At 42.8% G+C, this 15,339-nt stretch overlaps 3 protein-coding genes across 3 annotated transcripts in view; 2 read left to right on the top strand and 1 right to left on the bottom strand.

Moving 5' to 3' along the window:
- The window catches only part of LOC126404056 (prostaglandin D2 receptor 2-like), a 116,112-nt gene that overhangs the window by 98,691 nt on the left and 2,082 nt on the right, over window positions 1-15,339 (bottom strand). The gene's annotated exons all lie outside the window — the stretch shown is intronic.
- On the top strand, window positions 197-1,721 carry LOC126404062 (uncharacterized). The gene is made up of 5 exons (XM_050067032.1): window positions 197-254; window positions 373-1,080; window positions 1,166-1,285; window positions 1,373-1,404; window positions 1,503-1,721. Exons 1-5 carry the CDS (start codon window positions 197-199, stop codon window positions 1,653-1,655), a joined length of 1,071 nt encoding a protein of 356 aa, XP_049922989.1. The 3' UTR covers window positions 1,656-1,721.
- On the top strand, window positions 11,503-13,210 carry LOC126404068 (uncharacterized). Its single transcript, XM_050067038.1, has 5 exons — window positions 11,503-11,560; window positions 11,678-12,376; window positions 12,462-12,587; window positions 12,674-12,705; window positions 12,846-13,210. The coding sequence occupies exons 1-5, from the start codon at window positions 11,503-11,505 to the stop codon at window positions 12,963-12,965; spliced, it is 1,035 nt and encodes a 344-aa protein (XP_049922995.1). The 3' UTR covers window positions 12,966-13,210.

Here is a 15,339-nt window from a genome sequence, read left to right as displayed (position 1 = left end):
GCTTCAGTTTGTGTATTTGACAAGTACCTTGCAAATTATCGTGCTTCCTATCTGCTTGACAGTCAATTAATGTTCCTGCTGATTATACTGTATGGATAACATTCATTTTTTAGTGATTTTTAATGTAATGACAAGCGGATAAGCTGTTCTGTTCTCCATCTCATCATTTGATTCTCTTCAACGCGGCAGATTGGACATGGTGACATCTCCAGTGTTTGCGATCTATCTCACATGTTTGATCTTGTGGAAAACAGGTGAGTTGTGTTTTTAGAGTGTATGGTCGCTCCTGATGCATTCAAAATTATTTTTGTTGGTTATACTTTGTTCCATGAAAATAATTGTGCATTTGTTTCGTCTCTGATTTCACTTCAGCTCAGATGACTGAACTGAAATTGGCCTCATCTGATCATAAAAAGAGAGGTTTTGTATCAGCCAATGTTGACGATGAGGTAACTTTGCAGTGTTGTTATGAAGGTGAAGCTACAATGCTTTACTGGTATAAACAAACCCTGGGACAGGAACCGAGGCTCATCTCTCACTTCTATAAGCATGGAGATAATGTCATTTTTTATGATGAATTCAAGAACAATCCACGCTTCACACTGGATACTGAAAATAGAAAAAATAATTTGAAGATCTCAGATTTACAAGTTTCGGACTCAGCTACTTACTACTGCGTAAGAAACTATGTAAATATTTTTAAATTTGTAGCGGGTATTACTGTTGATGTTAAGGGTTCAGGTTTGAATGTCCCAGCTTTGGTCCATCAGTCAGCATCTGAGACCATCCAGCCAGGAGGCTCTGTGACTCTGAACTGTACAGTACACACTGGGAGCTGTGATGATGGAGAACACAGTGTTTACTGGTTCAAATACTCTGAAGAGTCTCATCCAGGACTCATTTACAGCCACGGAGGCAGGAATGATCAGTGTGAGAGGAAACCTGACACACAAACACACACCTGTGTCTACAACCTGCCGATGAAGAGCCTGAATCTTTCTCATGCTGGGACCTACTACTGTGCTGTTGCATCATGTGGACACATACTGTTTGGAGACGGGACCAAGCTGGACTTTGAACGTAAGTAACATTTTAGCAAACAATTGTCTCTTTGAAATTGAATTTGATGAAAGAACTAAAAATGTTCTTATGTTTGGATGTACAGATGAGGTGGACTCTCTGGTCTTGGTTTATTTTTTGAGTGGAGCTTTCCCAACCATCCTGGTTGTTGTGCTCACTTTCTCACTGTACAAGATGAAGAAGAAAAACAACGACCAGTCCACAGGTGGGTAGTGTCGTCCCTATCTTACAGCTCCTACTTAGAAAGCATGGCTTTCAAGTTAAAGACCTTTTTCCTGTGTTTTCTGACCAGAGCCTCAAGCAAGATTTCCTGCAAATGAAGAGGTGAGTTTGTTTTGACCAGCAATTACAATTTAAACACATTTTATTGCACAAAACTTAATTTCTGACAGGTCCACTATTGTGATATATGTGGTTCCCAGGGATACCAAGACACGGACAATCTCCACTATGCTGCAATAGGGGAAAGCATGTCAAAAAGATCAAGAAGACAGAGGAACTACACAGAGAATGAATGTGTACTCCAGTGTAAAGCCATAAAACAGGATGTTGGATATTTCATTTGTACTGTGTAAGTAAGATCAAAAAAATCCTTAGCCTCTCTTCCAAGGTGTAAAGTTAATTTAGACATATGCATTGATTTAAAAATTGGACCTTAAGTATGGCATTGTAAATAATTCTTGAACATTTTTTTTTTCCGTATTCTATCCTCAATTGTTCCATACGACTTGCTGTAAGTTTAAGTTGTGTCAATAATAATAAAACACGTGTTTTGACAAAATGTATGTGTGGGCTTGCATTGTTATCTTTGTGAGGACCAATTTCAGTTTTAAACATTCCTAGTGAGGACATTCCTGCATTGTGAGGATATTTTCACCAATCCTTAATACATCAGGAGTGGTTTGAAAGCTAAAGGAACAGTTCACCCAAAAATAAAATACACATTTTTCCTCTTACCTGTTGTGCTATTTATCAGTGTAGATTGTTTTGGTGCGAGTTGCAGAGTGTTGGAGATATCGGCCGTAGAGATGTCTGCCTTCTTTTGAAGTGATGGAAGTAGATGGCACTCGACATGTGTTGCTCAAACCGCAACAAAAAATAAAAGGAAATAAAACTGAAAAACTCAAGAGCAACGTCTTTTTTCAGAAATCATGATCCGCTTACTCAAGATAATCCACAGACCTTGCCGTGAGCAGTTTCACGTAGGAACTATTTTCTTTCTACCAAACTACAGCTGCCAACCAAATCACACACTTTGAGCACCACAAGCCAAGTGCCATCTACTTCCATTATATTTGAAAAAAGGCAGACACCTCTACTGCCAATATCTCCAACACTCTGCAACTCGCACCAAGGTATAGTTTTTTAGTTTTTTTGCAGTGATAAATAGCACTACAGGTAAGAGGAAAAATATGCATGTCCCAAAAAGTCCAGACAGATAAACAAATGTGTGTGCACATTCTGCATTGTCATGTAGAAAGCTAAAAAAACACAAGGCTGTAGCAAACAAGTAACAGCGAGCAAATACAAATATTACTGGTCTGACTGCTAATCCCATTGACTGTATGCCTTTATTATGTCAGAAAAATATTTAATATATAATTGTGATTTCCATTGTTTTACTCCAGATTCACAGGGTCTCTGCCCCGGAGTTCTCTCTAATTACCAAACCAGAATTCTCCTTTAGCTGCTAGTGGACAAACAGGGTGTTGGCTCTGACCAGCTTGCTTTTGCTCTGTAAACTGATCAGGTCATAACGTTGGTGCAGCGGTTAGCATAGTCGTCTCTCAGCAAGAGGGTATCTGGTTCAAATCCAGGGTTGGGGGTCCAAACCCTGAGGTGGGGGAGCCCTTCTGAGCCGAGTTTGCATGTTCTCCCCGTGACAACATATGAAATGTCAATATGCCTGGCTGAAACAGTTGTAGTAGTAAGGGTGTGGATGTGTGAAGTATGGGATGGGGACAGCACCAAGTTGCCTTGGGAGAGGGTAGCTTGGTAGTAATGAGTTTACTCCTGCATTCCACTGCTGGTAAGACGGCTGTCCTATTGTGCCATAGGTAAACATCTCCTTTGGTCTAGCTGTTCGTTGGGATCTTCTGACTGTCTTCGCCTCCACTCGGTGTCCATCCTCTTCCACTATCAAATCCTCTAATAGTCTGTCATGTGGCTCTTCCTCCAATAAAACATCCCCAAGCACTCCATCCTGTGCTTGTAGGGTATCTTCTTAAAAGAATACTCGAACGATTTGGGAGTTATGCCCTTTCTCTATCATTTTCATAGTGAGACAACATGATCGTTATCTTTTTTGTGTCTGTACGTCTAGTGGCTGGGTCTCAGCGGTTAGCATTGTGGCTTAGCATAGCGAGTATAATTGAAATCTATAGGGGGTCAGTAGCCTACTTGGAAAAAGTGAACAAATAAATGTTACAGAAACCCTGAAGCTGACATTTCTGCACGTGCATTTAAAATAAACATGTTTAAACATTAATTCGAAAAACGAGAGTTGTTTTAGTCGTTTTAGAATAGGTTTGATACACGGATGTATGGTGTGTTTACGTCCTGCGCTGTGATCCATGGAGGGATACACCGGTGAGCAGGCACAGGCGTAGCCTGTAAACAAAACTAAGTTGTTTATTTAGCCTAACGATATCCCCAGACTATAGTAGCTGCAATGGACGACTTTGAACGTGATTTTGAAGAGTTTCTTGTAGCGGACACAGATCCAGAGCCATACCTGTTTGAGCCGGAGTATACAGATGAGGAACTCCAGGTGTTGCATGCTGAGCAGGCGAGAAGAAAGGCTGAATCCTCTGAGGCAGCGGAACAGCAAGGGGCCGAGGAGAGACGGAGGTCAGGGGAGGATAGGTGGTGTAGCTGCGGGGCTTGCCAACCTATGCCTATGGAGGTGGAATCATTTTGCTGCACCGAATGGGATTTGGTGCTACCATCGTTGGGGAGGCTAGAGATATGTCATCATATCATCAAACATTTTTCATGTTCCTAAGATTAACTGGAAAAAATGCCCCAGGCCTGCAGGAGCTGATGGACAGCTTTCAGTCGAGTGAGTAATATCGTCCGTGTCGTCACTTTGTTTGCTTTTACTGAGTGACCTAGCGTACCTGTCCCAGAGCCAGCTGCAGCTGTTGCTAACCGGTGTATCCCTCCGCGCAGGGCGTAAACACACTATAGTTCCGTGTATCAAACTTCTTCTAAAACGACTAAAAAGGACTCTCGTTTTTCGAATTTATGTTTAAACATGTTTATTTTAAATGCACGTGTAGAAATGCCAGCTTCAGGGTTTCTGTAATGTTTGTTTGTTCACTTTTACCGAGAAAGCTACTGACCCCCTATAGACTTAAATTGTATTCGCTAAGCTAAGCCACAATGGTAACCGCTGAGACCCAGCCACTGGACGTACAGACACAAAAAAGATATCGATCATGTTGTCTCAATATGAAAATGATAGAGAAAGGGCATAACTCCCAAATCGTCTGAGTATTCCTTTAAAGCAGGGTGAAACTCACAGGCTTTGGCACTTAGCTTTAGCTCAGTCTGGGGATGGTGCCCTGTTTGATGATGCTCAGTCTGTTGAGATCTCACTAACCTGTAGCATGGGATCTGCTGGTAAGTGTACTCATCATCACAGCTGTCTGTATTTTCGTCATGAGTGTTGGTAACTGTTTCTGTTTTTTTTTTATTTGGTCTGTCTTGTCTGACTTTGTGCAGGAAGTGTTTCTTCCAGGAGCAGCTCATTCACTGGAAGAAGTAGGTTCCTGTGGAGCACACGGAGTGTCTTGTGTTCGTTCTCAGGTTGCATTTTGTAAACTGGTCCATTATCAACTCTCTCCACGACACAGTGCAATACCTGCTCCCAGTAAGCCCACAACTTGCCAGACCCGCCTCTCTCACACAGGTTTTTGACCTGGCTGTGGTACAACACCCCTGACTGCTCTGTCATACAGTTTTTTGCCTTTGGCTGAAGGTTTGTCACTGTTGTTTGCTGCGATTTCATATGCAGAGCGCATCCTCTGTGCCCATTTCTGTGCATATGTCTGCCGATCAGCTGTCTCAGGTTCTCTTTTGGGTGGAAACAGTAAGTCAACAGGCATGGAGGTTGACCGTATAAGAGGAAGAATGGGGAAAAGCCTGTGGCCTCATGCCTTGTGCAGTTGTAGGCAATGATATGGGAAAGATGATCCTTCCACTGACTCTTTTTTTCCTCTTCCAGGGTATGCATCATCCGAGGGAGCATGCGGTTCAGTCTCTCCACTGTGTTACCACTGGTAGGGTGTGGTACGTGAATGACAGATTCCCGCCAGCTGCTGTAATCTATTGAACAAACTGTTCCCAAACTCCTTCCCCTGATCACTGTGAAGCTTCTCAGAATATCTGAAGCGGGGGATGGAGTTATGGAAAATCTTATTGGTTGCTGTTTTTCCAAATTTATTTCTCGTTGGGTATGCTTCAGCAAAGCGTGTAAAGTGGTCAACCAGGACAAGGATGTACTCGTAGCCTTGACTTTGCTCCAGGTGGAGGTAGTCGATGCACACTAACTCGAATGGACTGCTTGTGGAGATGTGTCCCATGGGCACTCCCTGTGGAAGATCAGGATGTTTCTGTTTAATGCAGGTGCATCTTTTGTTGACATAGTCCTAAATTACTTTCCCTGCACCAACATAGCTCATGTCATTGTGCAAGGCTTTAAGAACCATGGGTTTCAACTTCAGAGAGGACGAGCTCCTGGTGTTGTTCAGTGTTTCGATAAAGAATCCTGTCATTCACCTCCAGCTTATTCCATTCATACAGCAGTCTCCTTGTCTTTTTCTTAATGATTCTTTTGTCTATTTCGTTGGGGATCCAGTTTTTAACTTTTAAATTGACAACCTCCCTGATGACTAAGTCCTCTTGCTGTGCTGCACAGATGTTTTCTGGTGTAAAACCTCATTCTCACCATGCAGTTGCAAGGCTGTGACCCAAGGCACATCACTTTCTTGAACTGCTCTGCTGCCCTGCCATACCGCAGACACCCCTTTAGGTGACATAGTCTCTGTTTGCTCTTGCATGCCTTTCTCAAGTTTCAATGGGCACCATGACAGAGTATCAGGGTCTGTGTTCATCTTCCCGGGCCAGTACTTTATATCAAAGTATGTGTGTGAAATGGAGCACAGTACAAGTGGTCTCGAAACTTCTCACAGAAGGCCCATTTGAGGGCCAAGAACTCAAGTTTGCCGGAGAGGAGCTGGTAATTTCTCTCAGCAGGTGTTAGAGTTCTTGAGCCATACCCAATGACCCGCAGCTTGTTGTCTTGACGCTGGTATAGCACTGCTCCTAAAACACCACTGGACGCACCAGTGTGTAGTATGAATGGGAGGTCAAAGTTCGGGAAAGCTAGGGTAGGAGGATTAATCAGTGTGTCCACTAGCTTGGCTACGACATCCCTGTGTTCTGCTTTCCATGTAATGGGTGTTTTTGACAGGAGCTGTCCTTTATCTCCATTTCCAGATCTCTCTCTACTTTTACATTTCCAAACAATCTCTACTTTTCCAAACAGTGGTTTAGCAAGCTGAGAGAAATCTTGGATGAAGGAGCATTAGCATCCCAGACACTCCAGCAGGGACTTGACATCTCTAACTGTGCGAGGCTCTCTCTCTTTAAGTGCTATCACTGCTGCCAAATCCTGTTGATCGATCTTGACTCCCTCTCAGGACACCAGACAGCCAAGGTGACAAACTTCTCTTTTAAACAACTCGCACTTGGTTGGTCTCAGTTTAATGCCATGTTCCCTCATGAAACTGAGAACTTCTCGGAGGTGGAGTAAGTGATCTTCAAAGGACGTTGAGTAACACAAAATATTATCGATGTATGGAGCACAACATTCATCCCGAATCCCTTCCAGCACACCCTCAATAAACCCTCTGGAAAGTGGCGGTGCGTTTGTTAAGCCAAATGGGATCCATACCCATTCATACAACTCCCACAGTGTACTGAAGGCTGTAAGGTGTCTGGACTCTTTGCTCACGAACCCTTGGTGCACGTGCTGCCTTGACCCAGTATGGAGAACCATGTGTTTCCCCCCAAGTTGTAAAGCAGGTCTTGGATTTGTGGCAGTGGTTGATGATCTGGGACACCCTTTAGGTTGAGCCCTCTGAAGTCCACACACAGCTGCAGCCTGGTCTTTTTTCTGGACACAGACCACTGGGGAGAAATATGAAGACATAGATTTGCGGATCCAACCTCTGTCTAGGAGATTTTGCACATACTCTTTCACCTCCTTGTACAAGGGCTTGGGTATGGAGTTATAGCACTTCTGAACTGGGCTGTTGTCCACAACATTGATCTTTAGCTGCAAGTTGGGTATACAGCCTATATCACCTTCCCCTCTAGCAAACACATCAGACTCCTCGAAAAGCATCTGACGCACAACTTCCTGCTGTTGTTGATCAAGAGGCCTAAATTGACAGGAGGATGCCACTTTTCTTGTGCGTGGGACTCTGCTGAGCTGCTTGTTCTCTCACTGGTGTCGCTGGATGGGCTAACCTGTGTGGTGCACAGGTAAGTGTCACTGTTTGACTTTGCAGGCTGTTGGGGAGGTGAACACACGTTTATTGGCCTGCTGTCAATGATTTCTTCTATACTGCCTAAAACTGTTCTTGGTGACAGAGATTTAAATCGATTTTTTCCCCTCCTAGTTAAAAAAAAAAAATTGTGGCCTGGTAGCAGATACCTGGGGTCCAAAACTTTCAGCATGTGAATAAACCCCGGCTTTTCCACGGTAGCCTATATATGGGCACCATATCTCTAGCAATATACATGGCGACTGCATCTGTGATCGCTTTCCACCGGACCCCTTTCTTATCATACGGCAGTGTTTCCCCTACCATCATATTGGATCACAACAGAAGTCATTTAAGGTTACCTTTCCTATAGAACAGGTCTATACCTTGTCCTTTTATTAAACAAACTAAATAGCCTCATGTCAAGAAAGGAAGCCTCAGGAAGAAAGTGAGGCATGTGCTATGTTGTTTACATTGAGAAGCCACAGTGAGGCAGTTCTGCACGCTGTTTTTGAGTTATTTCCCTCTATGTAAAAGTCAGACACTGATGAGAGAGGCTGTGCATCATCCCTGCAGTGCTGAAAATAAAGTGCCGTTCTTTAACGCAGACCCAGTCCCGTTGTTTATGTGTTGTTGCCACAACGAGCTAACACGAGCTAAAGGAGCTAATGGTCTTCGGAGGTCCCTTTACCACGGTTCGGGGGTCTGCCAGCTTGGCGTTGGTAACACTTATTTATCTTATTGACACAATGACATGTCATTTATGTCCCTACACGGTGCGCGTCTAAAATCCTCCTCTGCTCTCTGTATCGTGCACGGCGGAGTTCGGCCCTGATGCGCGCGCGCTACTTGACCATGTACTGCACTTTTGATTTCCACCAGTACCCCTCAAAAGGTACCTCTGTCCCATTGGCTGCTGTGATTCTTAGTGGATCATCTGGCAGGAGGTCTTCAAGTGACTGGATTTTGGCATCCGGTAAGTGTTTTTTTAGCCAAGACTTTCCCAGTATGGTAACCTGAGCTCCACTGTCTAGTAACATATTAGTTTGCACACCACTGAGATAACAGGTAAGCATACACCTTTTGCCTATCAGGTTGGCTACATGATCTCCTTTTCTTACTGTGTTGAAATGGTGGCTGGAATATAGCTGTAGTCACGGAGCCATGGTTGGTTACTGTGACAGGGAACTCTGGTACTTGCTTGGTCACTGGTGGTCCCGCCCCAGTGACCCAATCACGTTTCCCGTAGACTTAGTCTTTGAGAGGCAGTCGACAGCTCGGTGCCCTTCCTGGCCACATCTGAAACAGTGGTTACAGCTTGCAGTCCCTCAAGCTATACATGGCTTGCATCTCCACCCTGTGGCGGACTTGGGTGGTTGCACTGTAGTGACTGAGTTGGCTTGTGACAGCTCCAGGGTACTGACCATAGGGGTGAGAGCCTTCTCCATAGTTTTTGCTAAGGCTGAGACATGGGCTGTTAGCTCATGAATCACTGTGTGGTTTGCCTGGACTTCAGCTTGAGTTTCAAGAACGCTGGCTTGAACTTCAGCTGGAGGCTGGACTGCATGCTGTGTCATCCCTTTTTGCATGGCATTGATTGTGACTGTTTTGGTTTTATGTGTCTGACCTAGGCGTGCATGACTCACAACCTCTTTGCTTACCCCTAAGATAAAATCATCAGTTACACCTGGGTTGGTCATGAGAGGTTTGAGGTCTCGTCTAACATATGCATATTTCTCACTTATTCCCTGATGCAATGAGTGCAGGAATACTCCATGGACAAGTTTACTGTCACTCTGAAACTCTGAGCTACATTGCTGGAAAGCAAACAGTACTCTCTGGTTTAGCCCCATTAACCAGTACATTAACTGTTATGGGGTTTCTCTGTCCTGTTGTTTCGTATTGCCAAGCTCCTGAAATAACTCTGCATTACTCTTGTCTCTTGAGTGTGCTCTAAGGAAACGCTTAAGCTCAGCTTTGGTTTTGGCTTTGGTCATCAACATGTCTTTATAACCACCAGGCTGGATTATCTTTAGGACAGTGCGAATTACTTCTGCTTCTGTGAAATTCTCAGCTAGCCATTCATCAGTCTGCCTGCACAGTGAACTATTGCTAATATCAGAATCTGTGTCAGAAATATGTCCACTGTGTATCTTAAATTCTCTACGAGGCAGTAGAGCAGCCACATCTGTGAACTTTATCACATCAGTTACCTGACTGGTCACAACTGGTGATCTATCTGCTTTAAACTTTAATGCTGAAGGTGCTACAAGTGATTCAGTGTCTGCTGCTAACTCACACTGCTCTTCTGCAGCCGCTTGAGGTTGTTGCAGTTCAGCAATGAGATCGTTGAAGACTAACAGCGGGTCATGCCTTGGTCCCCTTGACTTGCCACCTCGCCACTTAATAAAGTCATAGAGTTCCACCTCTCTTGCATCATCCCCTGGTAGATCTTCCTTTAACTCATTGCTGATGGAGGCTGCCAACTTGAAGAGCACATCTGTTTTAGTGGAGCCAATCAGCTGATGGAGCTGCCGCTAGATTTCCCTCTGCAGTTCCTGTACGGGAGTCAGCTTTACACTCTGGAATTGGTACTGAAACACGTTGGTCCAGGATCTTCACTTCAGGTTTATTTAGGGTTGACTAGCTGCCATCCGGAAAAAGCACTAATCCCGGACGAGCCCCCAGTTGTTGCTGGCCTCAGGCCGAGGGTAACCTGGGCCGGTAGCAAACATGTTGCTTATATGTCTGTATGTATAACCAAAGAGGCACAAAACTTTAGCTTAAGTTCAGCTCGGCTGCAGGATTTATTCTGCAGCACTTGCCTCGGAGGGGTTTTAGGTTCCTCCCAGCTCAATACATCATCTAGTGACCTGTTTAGATCCTGTTTACACCAACACAGTAACAAGTAAAGTACAATGAAAATGTATTACGATTTGAGATACAATAAAAAAAAAAAAGAATGTATAGGGTTGTCTGTTTTTAAACACATTTAACGTATTATTTTAGATATGAACTGTACCATAGCCACATATGAACTGTACTTTAGTCCCAATGACTTTGTGAAAACATTTAACTTATGTCATTTTTATATATCCTGTAAATACATTTTAACTCTTTACACAGACAGTTGACGTCGTTTTTTAAAAGAAAATAAATAAAATAAAATAAAATAAATACAAAAACAAACAAACAAAAGCAGCTCTATAATGGCATAATACTACTGTTGCGGTTACAGTTTGACCTGTCTATATCCCTCAGAAACCTGTTGGCCCACATTTCTTTTTTGCTCTCTTTCCCTTTTCATGCAATGGGCTTTGTGGTTTTCTGCAGAATGTATGGTTGTTTCCACTGTCACATACCATACATTCTCTTTAAGACAAAGACCACTCAAGCACCAAAGGTCAATGTGTCCTGATTATGCTAGATAATAAAAATTTAGAAAATTAAAAAGAATCATTTATATGTAAGATAGCTTTTGTCTTCAAAATGGCACAGATTACTTTTTTAATTCACCAGACTTCATCTTAGGAAGAGATACGGATAAACTGATCAAAATCATAAAAACAGTTCAATTCGTGTCCAACAAGTATCAAGCAAATTACCATGCCTAGAAAACATTTATTTTTCAGTATTTTTTATTACAAAGCGAACATGAGAAGCTGTTACGTTCTCCATGTATCTCTCATCATTTGATTCTCTTCAAGAAACAAATTGACACTGTAGATGGCAGTGAACCTGTGCTCATGTCTCCCATATGGTGGCATGGTGTGAAGTGTCAGCTGTGATTGGCCAATCAAATACAGTCTTGTCTCTTAAGAGTGGAGAGAGCATTGAGATGTTTGTCACTCAACGCGGCAGTTTGGACATGATGACATCTCCAATGTTTGCGATCTATCTCACATGTTTGATCTTGTGGAAAACGGGTGAGTTGTGTTTTTAGAGTGTATGGTCGCTCCTGATGCATTCAAATTATTTTTGTTGGTTATACTTTGTTCCATGAAAATAATTGTGCATTTGTTTCGTCTCTGATTTCACTTCAGCTCAGATGACTGAACCGAAATTGGCTTCATCTATCCATAAAGAGAGAAGGTTTTTATCAGTCAACGTTGGTGACAAGGTAGCTTTGCAGTGTTACTATGAAGGTCAAGATTCAGTGCTTTACTGGTACCAACAAATTCTCGGACAGGAACCGAGGCTCATCTGTTACTTCTATAAGCATCAAGGTATTGGCATTTTTCATGATGAATTCAAGGATAACCCACGCTTCACACTGGATACCGAAAATGGTAAAAATAATTTGAAGATCTCAGATTTACAGTTTTCAGACTCAGCTACTTACTACTGCGCAAGTAGCTCTACAATAATCATAATATTTGCAGAGGGCACCACTGTTGATGTTAAGGGTTCAGACCCAGCTTTGGTCCATCAGTCAGCATCTCAGACCATCCGGCCAGGAGGCTCTGTGACTCTGAACTGTACAGTACACACTGGGAGCTGTGATGATGGAGAACACAGTGTTTACTGGTTCAAAAACTCTGAAGAGTCTCATCCAGGACTCATTTACAGCCATGCAGGCAGGAATGATCAGTGTGAGAGGAAACCTGACACACAAACACACACCTGTGTCTACAACCTGCCGATGAAGAGCCTGAATCTTTCTCATGCTGGGACCTACTACTGTGCTGTTGCATCATGTGGACACATACTGTTTGGAGACGGGGCCAAGCTGGACTTTGAACGTAAGTAGCTTTCTAGCAAACAATTGTCTCTCTGAAATCGAATTTGATGAAAAAACTAAAAATGTCCTAATGTTAGTATCTACAGATGAGGTGGACTCTCTGGTCTTGGTATATATCTTGAGTGGAGCTTTGACATTCGCCACCATCCTGGTTGTTGTACTTGCTTTCTCACTGTACAAGACGAACAAGAAAAACAACAACCAGTCCACAGGTGGGTAGTGTCGTTCCTATCTTACAGCTCCTATTTAGAAATCATGGTTTTTAAATTAAAGACCTTTTCCTCTGTTTTCTGACCAGAGCCTCAAGCAAGATATCCTGAAAATGAAGAAGTGAGTTTGTTTTGACCAGCTATTAAAATTTTAATATATTTCTTTAAAAAAATTTAATTTCCCCTCGGGGATTAATAAAGTATATAAACTTAAAAATTACTGCACAAAACTTACACTATTGTTACATATTTTTTCACCAGGGTTACCAAGACACGGACAATCTCCACTATGCTGCTTTAAGGGAAAGCACGTCCAACAGATCAAGAAGACAGGGGAACTACACAGAGAGTGAATGTGTGTACTCCAGTGTAAAGCCATAAAACAGGATGTTGGATGTTACATTTGTACTGTGTGAGTAAGATAAAAAAAAACTGTTGCCTCTCTTTCAAGGTGTAAAGTTATTGATTTAGATATCAATTTTTTGTCTGAAAAAAAAAGATTAAACTTTTGCTAATGTTTAGCTGTACTGGATGAATATTTAGGAACCTCTGATGTTATTTCTGTCTTTGAAGTTTCATTCAGCTTGTTGAAGTACAAAGCAACCAGTCCTTGAAAACTTGGACCTTAAATAACATATTGTAAATACTTCTTGTACTTTTTTGTATTTCATTCTTAATTGTTCCAAACCACTGGCTGTAAGGTTAATTTGTGTCAATAATAATAAAACACATGTCATGTAATATAACATTTTGACAAAACGTGTGGGCTCATATTGTTATCTTTGTGAGGACCAATTTCAGTTTTAAACAATTGTAGTGAGGACATTTCTGCATTGTGAGGACATTTCTGCATTGTGAAGACATAACAGCATAACCCATAATTAGATAAAGTCCATCAAAAGTTATCCTTTGTAGTGGTCGCAAATTATGTCAAAGCAGATTTTTAATTCTATTATGTTTTTCATAGCTTGGAAACCAGACAAATCTGCAAGCTCATGTTTAATTTGTTCTGGCAGATGCGTCTTGTCCCCCTTCCATTCATTCCATTACCTAATATCGGGCCGGTTTGATACAGTGATTGATGACGAGTGTCAAGGGTCCAGATTTGAGAAGTCACATGTCACACATTTCACTGCTCTAAGTAGCTGTAATAGCATCCATTCCGCTACGTCCAGCGCAATGCACCAGGCTCACGACACTCAGATCAAACAGTCAAACTAGAATCAAGATTCTGTTACTGCCTTAAATGTATTAGGATAGGATACACATTTTGTGTACTGTTCAGCTGTAATTTTATGAAGTCTGTGACCAAGCAGCCATTTTTTTCCTGCTTGAGAGCAGGGGTCCGTCCCAAGTCTCTTAAATTACTGCTAGTTATCTTACCTAGCCCACTTTGCTAGCTGTTTAGCCCCTCCCACCTAGGAAAAAATGCAAGGAGCTAGCGCTAGGAGCGATGAGCGAGCATTGTCGGTGTAAGAGACATGAGACATCCTTTCCACTGAAGCGTCACATGAAGCAACATCCATTCCTGATGACGCCGGCACCACTGGATCTGCTCCGTAAAGCAGCCAGCATCTGGCATTACTATGGGTACATCCCAAGTCTCATTATATTCGCTGACCAAAACAGTAACCCCCACCCCCTGCCGTCATGACTTTGGTCACACACTTTGGCATGTATTACCATTGTTACTGAGTCATTTGTCGAAGTCTGTGCAATTACAGAACGGTCTGTAGCCCNCCCAATATCACAAATCACAATTTGCCTCACAGGGCTTTACAGCATACAACATCCCTCTGTCCTTATGACCCTCGCAGCGGATAAGGAAAAACTCCCCAAAAAACGGTAGAAACCTCAGGAAGAGCAACTGAGTAGGGATCCCTCTTCCAGGATGGACAGACGTGCAGATGTCGTACAGAACAGATCAACATGATAAATTAACAGTAATCCGAATGACACAATGAGAGAGAGAGAGAGAGAGAGAGAGAGAGAGAGAGAGAGAGAGAGAGAGAGAGAGAGAGAGAGAGACAGAGACAGAGACAGAGACAGAGACAGAGACAGAGACAGACAGACAGACAGACAGAGATGCAGGACAGACGGTAATGACAGTGGCTTATAACAACATTAATGAAAGTAATAATATTAATTAATATTACCTACAGGCTATTAAACATTCCACACACATGACATGCAGGACAATTAATGATGTGTGCGTGTGTGTGTGCGTGCGTGCGTGCGCGCGCGCGTGGTGTTATATCAACACGTGTGGTTCTGGACATGAGCAGCTGCACATTTAAGAGCCACACATCACCGACAGTCCGCTGAACAACGCAACGGGTTGTGAATGAAATAAACTTAATTACAACATGACAGTCTTGCACGAAATATCATTAACGTTACTCTTTGTAGTCACGTAGGCATGTGAATTACAGCGTTTCATTGCAAAGAATGCATGTAACGGGTACACTTGCACTGTTTCTCCGCCATCTCGTTCAAATGAGCCAGATGTAGAGGGCGGGTATTTATACATCATGGTGTTCAGCTGAAAAACTCTTCTGGATAGGAAGCTCTCGACCATCCTAGCTCGTAGCTGCTTAAAGCTTGCTGCTAGCTCCTAGCGCTAGCTCCTAGCACTAGCTCCTTGCCGCACAAATAAGAGACTTGGGACAGCCTAGGCGATGGCGGACCTCGAATGACTTCCGGTTTCAGCAAGGAGCTAGCAGTAGCACTATAAAAATAAGAGACTTGGGACGGA

This window comes from Epinephelus moara, chromosome 17 (genome assembly GCF_006386435.1).
Source record: "Epinephelus moara isolate mb chromosome 17, YSFRI_EMoa_1.0, whole genome shotgun sequence".
Lineage (NCBI taxonomy): Eukaryota > Metazoa > Chordata > Actinopteri > Perciformes > Serranidae > Epinephelus > Epinephelus moara.
Note: the sequence above shows the minus strand (reverse complement) of the source record. Positions and strands in the feature narration are given on the sequence as shown.